The following is a 12,030-nucleotide window of genomic DNA, read 5'->3' on the forward strand; positions in this document are numbered from 1 at the left end:
ATTCATTTGCCCATCTATCTAGCTTATTCAAATCCTCTTGCAGGGCTGCCAATTCTGCACTATTACTAATAATACTTCCCAGCTTCGCATCATCTGCAAACAACTGAATATCCCCTTGCAATCCACTGACAATGTCATTGATATAAAGGTTTAACAATACAAGTCCCAGTACCGAGCCCTGTGGGACCCCACTTGTAACCTTCTGCTTCCTTGAAACTGCCCAACCATACACAACTCTCTGATAGCTATCGGACAGGCAATCCTGAATCCAGTTGACCAATCTGACATCCAGACCCATGTGCTGCAACTTAAATATCAGCTTATCATGTGGCACTCTGTCAAATGCCTTCTTTAATGTCTAAGAAAATTGCAGTATATGCCTTTCCTTCATCTAATGCTCTTGTAACTTAATCATAAAAGGCTAGCATAGTAAAGGAAATGGCCCCAGTCCAGCACGGAGAGATCACATCAAGTGAGTGATATCAGTGGAACTAGCTGTAGATCCAGATTTGAGCTGTTGTGTTTGTATACCAATGCTAGAAGTATAAGAAACAAGGCGGATGAAATGATTGCACTAATTGCGTCTGTTCACCCAAAGATTGTCGGAATAAGCAAGACATGGTTAGATGAGGACGACATCCTGACAGGAATAGAGATGGAAGGGTATGATGTGTTTCGTGACGATAGAAGGAGTAAAAAGGGAGGGGGAGTGCTATTGATGATAGAGAAAGAGTTATGTCCATACAAGGTAGAGATGCAAGAGGGAAATAGTGCCAGTGGTTTGAGGTAATATGGCGTGAGATAGAGGTGAATAGAATCAAATACTTGGTGGGATGTTGTTATAGACCTGGTAATGGGGATGGTGGTGATAGTGAAATGTATAGTCAAATAAGCCAAGCAAATAAGAAAATGATGATCATTATGGGTGATTTTAAATATGGCAATATAGACTGGAATGAAAAGATAGCAACTGGAAGTAAAGAAAATGAGTTTCTTGAGTTTTTGAGGGATAACTACCTCAGACAGTATGTAACAGAGGGCACACGAGGATTAAGGGTCTTGGATTTGGTCATATCATCAGAGGATGTAATTATAAATGAGGTGTCAAATCATCCACCAATTGGTGAAAGTGACCATGAGATGATTACCTGGGTGACTGCCAGCAGTGCAAGAACCCCTATGAAAAAAGGGTATATGTAGAACTACAAGGGAAGTGATTATGAAGAGCTCAGGAGACAGCTTGCGGGTGTAGCATGGAATGAAGAGTTAGCTGAAAAAGAGAACAATGCAGCTTGGGGGATTTTCAAAAACTATTTAGTAGATGCAATGTCTAAATGTATTCCAAGGGTGAGAAGGTTAAATAAGGTAGGTGTGAGATGGATGAATAAAGAGATTAAGCATGCGATACAGAGAAAAAAAGGGCACTGTGGAGGCAGCATAAGAGAAGTGGAAGTAACCAATTTCATGAGGTGCACAAAGACCAGGCAAGGAGGGTGACTTGGTTGGTGAGAGTAGCTAAAGAGAGATATGAACAGCAGTTAGCTAATGAAGGCAAAAAGAATCTTAGGGAGGTCTTTCGATATGTAGCCAGCAAAAGAAAGAATGATATGGAAGGATGACAATGATTGGAGGAAATGGTATAAAGACAGCTGTTGCAGAATGTGTGGTGGAGATACTTAATGAGCAGTTCATAAAGATCTTTCAATCATGTGAATGTGACTTCATGGAGAGATTGAGAGCAGCTGATGATGGGGAGGAGAGACTGACTGTAAGTGAGCAAGAGGTGTTTGGGGAGTTGAGTAAACTAGATGTAAATAAGGCTGTGGGACTTGATAATATATCACCACGTATTCTAAAGGAATGTGCCAGAGAGTTGACACCTGCCTTGACATAGTTTTTTAATATGAGTCTTGCACTTGGTCAAGTTCTTAAAGAGTGGAAGGAGGGCAAGATTGTGCCACTTCATAAAGGAGATGATCGAACTCAAGCATCAAACTATAGGCCTATCTCTGTGTCAGGTGGTGTGGTTAAGTTGTTGGAGAAGCTTGTGAGAACTAGGATCCAGAGATGGGTTGACAACAATGATATAATCTTTGATGGACAGCATGGATTTGCTAAAGGGAGGTCATGTTTTAGTAATCTACTTACTTATTACAATAAAGTGACTGCTTCCTTGGACAGCAGAGAAGGATACACAGTAATATACTTTTATTTCGCAAAAGCTTTTGATAGAGTACCTCATGATAAGTTGACAGTTAAACTAGAGCAGATGGGGTTGGATATTAGATTGGTGCATTGGATTGGAGACTGGCTATCTGATAGGTATCAACAAGTTGTGTATTGGGGTGCGATATCCAGGAAAAGCAAAGTCACTAGTGGAGTGCCTCAGGAATCTGTTTTAGGGCTATTACTATTTAACTTTTATATTAATGATATTGGCAAAGATTTGGATGGAGATATTTAGTTGTTTGCAGATGATGCAAAGTTGGGACGAACCATAAAGTGTAGTGAAGATGTTGTGGCCTTGCAAGAAGACTTGAATGAATTGAGTGATTGGGCGAACAAATAGGGATGCGACTTCAATGTTGCAAAATGTAAAGTTTTAAAATTTGGAAAACAAAGATGGGATGCAGAATTTATGCTTGGTGAGAATATATTGTTGGAGGTAGAGAAAATAAGAGATCTGGGGGTGATAGTGGATAAGGATCTAAAATTTAGGGGACACATCGCCAAAATTGTGAAGACAACACAAAGACCTCTGGGAATGATGCAGAGGTCACTGACGTGTAGAAGTAGGGAGATTCTTGTTCCATTGTATAAGGCTCTGATTAGGCCACACATGGACTATTGTGCCCAGATTTGGTCACCGGGTTTTCAGAAGGATGAACAGATGTTGGAAAGGGTCCAAAGGCGACTGACTAAGGTAGTTTCTGACCTCTGGAATGTTGAGTATGAGGAAAGATTGAGAAGATGTAATTTGCCGAGTCTGGTGGAGAGAATGAAGAGGGGGGAGATATGATAGACACCTACAAGTTGGTAAGGGGTTGTTATAAGATCAATGGTGGAGAAGTTCTACAGAGAATAGTGGGAGATCAGGGTTTGGTTTAACTGTATAAAGAGAGTGCGAGTAGGGGAGTGAGAGGCAGGTTTTTTTCGTGCAGAGTTGTGAATGATTGGAATGCCTTGTCTGAGAGTGTGGTATCTGCAAGGAGTTTGAGTGTGTTTAAGACACGGTATGATGAGATGTGTGTGTGTGATAAAAGGACCTCCCAGATGAGTCTTTGACTCCATGAGGTCTTGGGTAATAATAATAATAATAATAATAATATTGCTAAAACAAAGAGTGCCCCTTCACAAATCCATGTTGACCCTCACAGATAACATTACCCTCATCTGCCCAATGCTGTGTACGGTCCCTCACTAATTTCTCCAAGATCTTACTAACTACTGATGACACACAAGCCGGCCTATAATTAGACACTTCCAGTCTGCTACCGCCCTTATGCAATGGCACTATCTTACCTTCCTTCCATTCCATGGGCACCTTTCCTGCAGCCAGACTTTCAATCAAAAGCCAGGTCAAAGGCACAGTCAGTTCCCTAGCACATTCTCTCACAAGTCAGATATCCAATTCCCAAGACGCATACATGCCGCAAATACTGCATGCCACAAACTCCCTTATTGTATTGCTTATAATAGAATGCCTAAATGGCAGAGGTCTTGGGGACATGCCATTTGCGACTGCAGCTGAATCTGTCATAATTCGTTACTGCCGAGGGACTACTAGCGTAATCGTTAATTAATGAAAATAGTGTCAAAAATAAACGCTAAATAAGTATTAGGAGTATAAATAAATAAGAAAAGTATAAACAATTACAAGCAAAACAAAACATTAAGTACACTAAATAAAATGAAATAAAACTAAATACAGTAATGAAAACAGCTTCATCTTGTCTTCCACCGTTATGCATCCGCCTCGTCTTCTCGGTAAACAAAATATTTAATATCGCGACAGCAATCACTTCAAAAAACAACCACTATACTACACTCGTATTCCAGAGAAACAATTTAGCACTCAAAAACAGACTATTCACCAATTAAAAACTCACTTTCTTCAGCACAGCTCAAATTCACCGCCACGTGCTACTTATGTTCTATAAGAGTGGAGGCTTTGGAATTCAGTGACACTAATGGTTTTGAAAGCATATGGTGTGAGGTAGAAGTGGCCAAGACAGGGTATTTAGTGGGGGTGTTGCTATAAACCAGTAAGCACAGAGGGTGGGGAGCAGGAGGTGATGTTTAGGCAGTTGAGCTTGGCAAGTGCAAGAAGAATGATTGTCATGAGAGATTTTAACTACAGAAGTATAAGCTGGGAAGAAGAAAATGCATGTAGTAATAAGGGGATGGATCTTGAACTCTGGTTCAAGATCAGTACTATCGAAATAAGAAGACTAAATGCAAAGAAATGGAGCTAGCTGAGGACTGGATAAGTACCAGATCAATATAATAATAGGGGTGACTGAAACAAAAAAGGCAAAAACTGGTGAGATCTTTCTGAGCAATAATTACAAAATGTTATATTCAGGCAATGACGATCAAGGAAAAGAAGGTGTAGCCATAGTATTCAACACTAAATATGAGTCCAATCTTCTTGAATGGCAGGCAGTCTCAAGTAGAGTGATGTGGGCAAATATCAGAATGCGGAACTGGATAATGAGACATATTTGTGCATATGGCCCCACAGAAGGTTTTAGTAAGGTAGAAGTGGAGGAATTTTTTGAGGCTTTAGAGAAAGCCACTGACAAAATGAAAAATGAAAAGGTGGTCTTTGTTGGAGATCTAAATAACGGAGTAGGAAATGATTGTCAGACATAAAAATATTTTGGGAAAATCTGGAGAAAAGAGCAGAGCTAATAATAATGGCAAATACCTGTTGGATTTCTGCTCAGAACATAGACTGGTTATTACTAACACAATGTTTGAAGAGATGAGGCAAGGAATAAGAAAAGTCTTATTGACTATGTTATTGTTGATAGTGATGTTTTCTCCGTGGGGCAGAACACAAGAGTGAAGAGAGGATTTGAAATTGAAGCGATCACCATTCAGTCTTGAGCAGGATAAAATTGAATTTCATATTGAAAAGATGAATGTGTGAAAAAGTTGAGCAGCTCTCAGATGTGAACTGTATACTAAAATGCACAAATATTATTAAAGAAAAAAAGAAAGAAACTGTGTGTTGAGGCTTAAGTGCTGTGAAAAATTACTCTTTGTACTCCATTTACCTGAAGTATATATAGAGTACCTTGTTCCTGTAAACTGGCTTACTTCGGACAGAGGCAGAACAGCAACCATCTGGTTAGAAGAAAAGTTATACATCTGCAATCATGATTATGGTCAATCTAGCCTTGCAGACCATGTTTTGGATACAACCCACAGAATCTCCTGGGAAAAAACTACCCTGCTCCATCATAGTAAATTCAAAAAGGAAAGACTGTTCTTTGAATCTGCATCTGCACTAAGGAATCAACCTAATTTAAACAAATACAGTTGCATGAAACTTCTCAAAATTTGGGAAACATTAATTATCAGAGATTCCTCTTTACATCCTAGGCCACCTGCAAACGCCAATAGAGGGTGCACCACCTAGATAGAACTTTAGTTTCACTCACTGTTGTAATGTATTTGTGTGTGTTGTTACAAAAAGTTTTAGTAATCCCTGAAGATGTCTTTGTGACTGAGACGAAATACTGGAAGCATTAAAATTAGTTTTAATCCTTTCTCAGCATTGTTAGTATTCCATTAAACCTCCAACATGAAAAAATGAAAGAGTTTGAGAACAGGAACCAAACCTTGGAGATTCAATGGCAAGCCCTGAAGAAAACACTGATTGATTCAGCCAAAGAGGCATGTAGTGAGGATGTAGTGAGGTTTTCTGCAAGGATAGAAAAATCACAACTCCATGGTGGACACAGAAGTTAAAGAGGCAGTGAAGGAAAAGAAGAAAGCAGATCAAAAGTTCCTGGCAAGTCAGCTTGTGCTCTTAGAGAATTATTATTATTATTACAGGCAACTTCAAGGAGTCCTTAGACTCATTGAGGGAGGCTCTAAACATCATGTCAAGAACAACTATTAACATCCACACAGTATCTATCATACTTTGCCTTGAACTCATTCACAATCATGGCACCCACAACAGACTCTGGCAGCTTATTCCACTCATTCACCATTCTCCAAGTAAAAAACCTAGTTCTAACACCTTTGCTAACCACACTCTTGCCCAGTTTCCATGGATGACCCCTAGTCCTCCCACCACCAGTTCTGTTCTGAAAAATATCCTCTGAATTAATCTTATAGAAACTCTTCAGTAATTTGAATGCCTCAATCATATCACCCTTTTCCCACCCATCAACCAATTTCTGCAACCCACAAATCTTCAACCTGTTCTCATAAGGTTCATTCCATAGACCTGCTATCATCTTGGTCACTTGCCTCTGGATCCTCTCCACCTCCTCCCCATCAAGAAGAAACCCTGGCACCCAGATCTGGGCACAGTAGTCAAGATGGGGTCTTATCAAGGAAAGAATGAAGAAAAAATACAGAGACAAATGTAAGAAAGCTAAACACTGTGTAAAATAAGCTAAACAAAACTCATGGGAGGACTTTGGTAAGAACATAGAAAATAAATATCAAGAAAGTGGCAAGATATGCTGGAGGTTGTTGAAGAAGCTCAGAAATGGAGGAAAGAGTGCTGTAAAAGGAATTAAAGATGGTAAATGGGACATGAAAACTGAAGAAAAAGATATCCTTGAGGTATGGAGTAATTACTTTGAAAAATTGCCAAATGAAACAAGCAGTGATGACAGCACAGCGGTAAAAAACACTAACCAGGCATGCAGTTAGAAATACATATCCCTACTTGAAGTAGAAAAAGTCATCAAAAGTCTGAAATGTGGAAAGGCAGCAGGAGTAAATGATATTCGACCAGAAATGCTCCAGTATGGAGGTATATAAGTCTTACAGTGGCTGCACTGCATAGTTTAGAAGGTCTGGACAGAGGGATGAAAGAAGGATTGTGGAAGGAAAGATTGGTGAAGAACAAGCTGGATTTAGGCCAAATAGAGGCTGCCAGGATCAGATTTTCACTTTACGACAGATAGTTGAGAAATCATGGGAATATATAACAAACATCTGCATTTAAGTTTGGTAGATCTGGAGAAGGCATATGACAAGGTACCAAGAGAGAAGCTATTCAAAACATTACAGTTATATGGTATCAATGGGACATTATATCAAGCAATACTTATTTGAGTTGTAAGTCAGCAGCTAGAATTGAGGGAAGTACCGGAAGATGGTTTGATGTTAAATCTGGTGTTAGACAAAGATGCACATTATCCTCTCTGTTATTCATTATCTATATGGATCACATTATGAAGGAAAGTGGTATTGAAACTGATATTAAAATTGGAGATGTTTATCTCAGTTCTCTGTGGATGATGTTATGCTTCTAAATAAATCTGCTAAAAGTCTGCAAGATTCCCTCACTAAATTGAATAACTGTTGTAATAGATATGGTATGAAAGACAAAGACAATGAAAATAGGCAGAAACATTGAAATATCAACTGCATTGTGAATGGAGAACCTATAGAACAAGTAAAACATTTCAGCTACTTAGGCACGATGTTTAGTGAAGATGGTAAATTAAATATGGAAATAGACAACAGAATCAACAAAGCTGGTATGGTAGGAAGTCAACTGAATGAATTTATGTGGAATAAGAGAGAATTTAGCCAAAACACTAAATTAGCTGTATACAAAACAGTGTTCACACCAATTCTAACTTATGGATCTGAGAGCTGGGTCAGAAGTAAAACCTTGACCAAAGACTATGGACCGCAGATATGAGAGTCCTGAGAAGAATTAGAGAATGAACAGATGAAATCAATGGCAATATCATATTAAAAACAAGGATATTAGGAAAGAACTTGACATTGTCAGCATCCAGGAATGTGTTAGCAGAGCTAATCTGAGGTGGTATGGTCACTTAAACAGAATGAGAGAGGAAAGATTAGCAAAACAAGGGTTCTCTGCCAGGTTGGCAGGAAAAAGACTCAGAAGAAGACCAAGATGTAGATGGATTGATATACAGTAAAAAGTGTCTTAGAAGACAGAAATATAAGATCTGATAATATTGGAGTCTTGACAGGTAAGAGACTGATTTGGAGGAAATTTGCAGATAAGAAATTAGTAATGATGTAAATTTTTCATGTACTACTATAATAATATTATTATTATTACAGGCAACTCCAAGGAGTTGATATGAATCGAGGGAGACCCTATACTGCTATAATGATATACTGCTGCTAATCTTTTCACCCCAAAATGCAGAACCTTACACTTTGCTACATTAAATTGACATCCATTTTCCTTACCCCAGTCCTCCAAACTACCCAAATCATCCTGCAAAATTTTGACATCCTGTGCACTCACTATTGCTCTACCCAACTTTGCATCATCAGCAAACAAATGAACACTTCATCTCAGATCCTTTCCTATATCATTAATGAACAAATTGAACAGTAGTGGTCCAAGAACAGAACCCTACAGCACACGACTCATCACAGGCCGTCTTTTGGACTCTACTCCTGAATAAACCACTCTCTGATATCTCTCCATCAACCGCCCTCCTATCCATCTCACCAACCCTATATCCATCCTCATATATTGCAGTTTACTGATTAGAATTCCATGTGGTATCCTGTCAAAGGCCTTAGCAAGGTCCAGTAGAATCACTGTAAACCCATTACCCTTATCTAGTTCAGCCGTCACTGTGTTATAAAACATGAGCAAGTTACTGAGGCATGATCTACCCTTCACAAAACCATGCTGTACATCCCTTGATAAGGCTTTTTTTTTTGTAACGTTTTTTGTCAAGTTATTTGAAACCTTTTGAAACTCAGGGCTACCCTGAGTGTCGAGTCTTCAAAATTCGAATCATCAGAATTCAAGGAGAACAGGCCTACCAGTCCGGAATTCAGGAGACTGGGCACCGCGTGTGTGTGTGGGGGGGGAACCCCCTTTTGAGTCATCAGAATTCAAGGAGAACCGGCCTCAGTCCGGAACTCGGGGGTGGGAAGAACCCCCCCGTTTCGAGTTTTCAAAATTCGAGTCAACAGAATTCAAGAACCGGCCTACCAGCCTGTAACTCGGGGGGGGGAGGAAGGGAGACCCACTTTTGAGTCATCTGAATTCAAGGAGAATTGACCTACCAGTCCGGGACTCATGGGAGGGGGGGGAGCGCCAGGAGGAACCCCTTTCGAGTCTTCAAAATTTGAGTAATTAGAATTCAAACAGAACCGACCTACCAATACCAATCCCCAGCTGCTATGGGGGAACACCGTAGACGGAACCCCCTTTCGAGTCTTCAAAATTCAAGAACTGGCCTACCAGTCCGGAACTCGGAGGGGGGAGAGGCATCAGACCCCCCCCGGTATATATATATATATATATATAGTTTTTGACAAGCACTGATGGATGTCATTTATTTAATAAATATTCTTTCATTTCTATTAAAGAGTATATAAAACCTATATAAAATGATAAAAATATAATTACATCAAAAAATCATAACAAACCTGTGCTTTAGATAAACTATATTCCACAATGGCCTTATCATCCTTGAGATAAATAATAGTCCGGTTATTTTTGATGTCTTTACTTGGTGCAAGAAATTTAGTATTAATAGGCTGTTTTAAAAGGATAGTATCCACTTCACCATTTGGATAAGTAAAATTTATTTGCATGTCCTTGAACTGGCTTATTTTTAAATTAAAGATAGTGTTCTTTCCCAGTAAATCATCAAGATATATGTTAACTTTTGCAGTTTTTGAAACATTCATACTTTGTTGTAAAATCTGAAAGAGACATAAACAAAATAAGTAAATAAATAATCACAGTAATAATAATAATCACAATAATAATAGGATAAAGTAAACAAAGGAAAGGAGGAAATGATATATTTCCTGCATAAGGAGGGTGATAAGTAGATTTTATTTTTGCACAGAGAGTGGTGGGTGATTGGAATGCATTACCTGAAAGTGTGTGTGAGTGTAAAGACAGTGAATGCATTTATTATTATTTAAATTAATATCCTCTTTAATTTTAATATCCGCTAAATTTAAATAATGTTTATATCACCGAAATGAAGCCTATTGGCTCTTTGTATTTAAGCATTTATTATTATTATTATTAACATCTCACCTCCATGGAGTTAGAGACTCATCATGAGTGGCACACACTATTACACATAATGCTCATTCAACCGTGTATTAAACTGATTCAGTGTGTCCACATTCAGGCAATGCATTCCATTCACCAACCCACTCTCCATGAATAGAACCTTCTCCTCACTCTTCTGCTCATACTCTCCTTATACAGTTTTCAGCAATGCCTCTTGTCCTATCCCTTTCTTCCATTCTATGCAAAATCTCTTCCATGTTAACCTGATAACAATCCCTGACTAGCTTTCAATTATCAATCATATCACCCCCCCCTTCTTCTATTCATGAGGCTTTGCGGTTTACATTCTCTCAGTCTGTCCTCGTATTCCACATTCCCAAAACCACTACACCTTTCTGAATCTTCTCTAGACCCTTTTTAACATATCTGCGTCACCACGAAAATCTGGTGACCAAATCTGGGCACGCTAATCCATATGAAGCCTGATCAAGGCCTTATACAATGGAACCAGAACCTCTTTATTTCTACAAGTTTCTCCATATCATTGTTATTATTCGATATGACGTCTTCACATCCGATTGTGTAATGTGGTCCCTGAATTACAGGTCATTGTCCACCATCACTCTTAGATCTCTCATCTCCTCTGCTTCCTTTAAAGTTTCCCCACTATACTTTTCATCCTATCATTGCTTACCAAATCTCGAAACCTTAAACTATGCAACACCGAACTGACAGTTCCACTTACCTGCCCATTCATGCAATCTATTCAAGTCCTCCTGTGAAGCCATAACATCTGCTTGATTCTGCATTGCTCCCCAGTTTTGCATCATCTGCAAATATCTGCATATTACCAGTAATATCAATCCCAATATCATTAATATACAAATTGAACAAGTCTCAAAACTGACCCCTGTAGCACACTCCACTAGTGACCTTCTTTCAAGATACTACCCCCCCCTTCCCATATACAACTTTCTGATACATATCTGACAACTAATTACTGATCCAACTCAGAAGTCTGTTATCCAATTCCATCTGTTTCAATTTACATTTACTTAACAACTTATCATGTGGCAGTCTATCAAAAGCTTTTGCAAACCCAAATACACCACTATATATACATTTCCCTGTCCAAGGTGTTTGCCACCTTGTTGTAGTACATAAGTAAGTTAGTAAAACATGATCTCCCTTTAACAAACTCATGCCGATAACCACAGAGAATACTACTGTTATCAACCCATTTCTGTATCCTACTTCTCACCAATTTCTCTGGTACCTTCACCACAAATCCAGATTGGCCTATAATTTATAGCTACAGCCTTATCACCACCTTTATGCAGTGGAACAAATATACCTTCTTTTCACTCTCTTGGAACCTGTGGTGTTGTAAGACTCTTACTAAACAGGCATGGTAATGCTACTGCCAATTCCCTGGAACATTCTCTTAAGACATGTGGTGATATGTCATAAAATTCTATTGTCTTATTGAAATCAAGGTTATTTATTTCCTCAAATGCTTCCTGCTCACTCACAATTAAGCCATTCTCTCCTAGTCCTCTACACTTAAGTTCCTCATGATTCCACCCTGAATCAGGATGAAACCCTTATAAATTGATCACTGAATACTACAATGTCTTCTGCAGCAGTTACAATTCTGCCATTTTCATCCATTAATATCATTTTCATCTTTATCTTGTACTGCCTTCAAAGTACCTTCCTCCAGATTTCATGCTTTAGCCTCTCATTTATCTGTTTTACAGTTACCTTATTCAGCCTTTTGGCTTTTGGAATAC

General features: G+C 38.8%; 1 protein-coding gene across 2 annotated transcripts in view; it reads right to left on the reverse strand.

Annotated features, from left to right (window-relative positions):
* The window catches only part of LOC150101792 (calcium-activated chloride channel regulator 1-like), a 252,305-nt gene that overhangs the window by 67,758 nt on the left and 172,517 nt on the right, over window positions 1-12,030 (reverse strand). For both annotated transcript variants that reach the window (XM_090400230.1, XM_090400231.1), the window contains exon 10: window positions 9,634-9,912. In XM_090400230.1, coding sequence (XP_090256356.1) covers window positions 9,634-9,912 — 279 coding nt within the window. The remainder of the gene's footprint in view (window positions 1-9,633; window positions 9,913-12,030) is intronic.

Source organism: Typopeltis vanoorti, chromosome 11, assembly GCF_054136105.1.
Source record: "Typopeltis vanoorti isolate ZY-2024b chromosome 11, IOZ_Tvanoo_1.0, whole genome shotgun sequence".
Taxonomy (NCBI): Eukaryota; Metazoa; Arthropoda; class Arachnida; order Uropygi; family Thelyphonidae; genus Typopeltis; species Typopeltis vanoorti.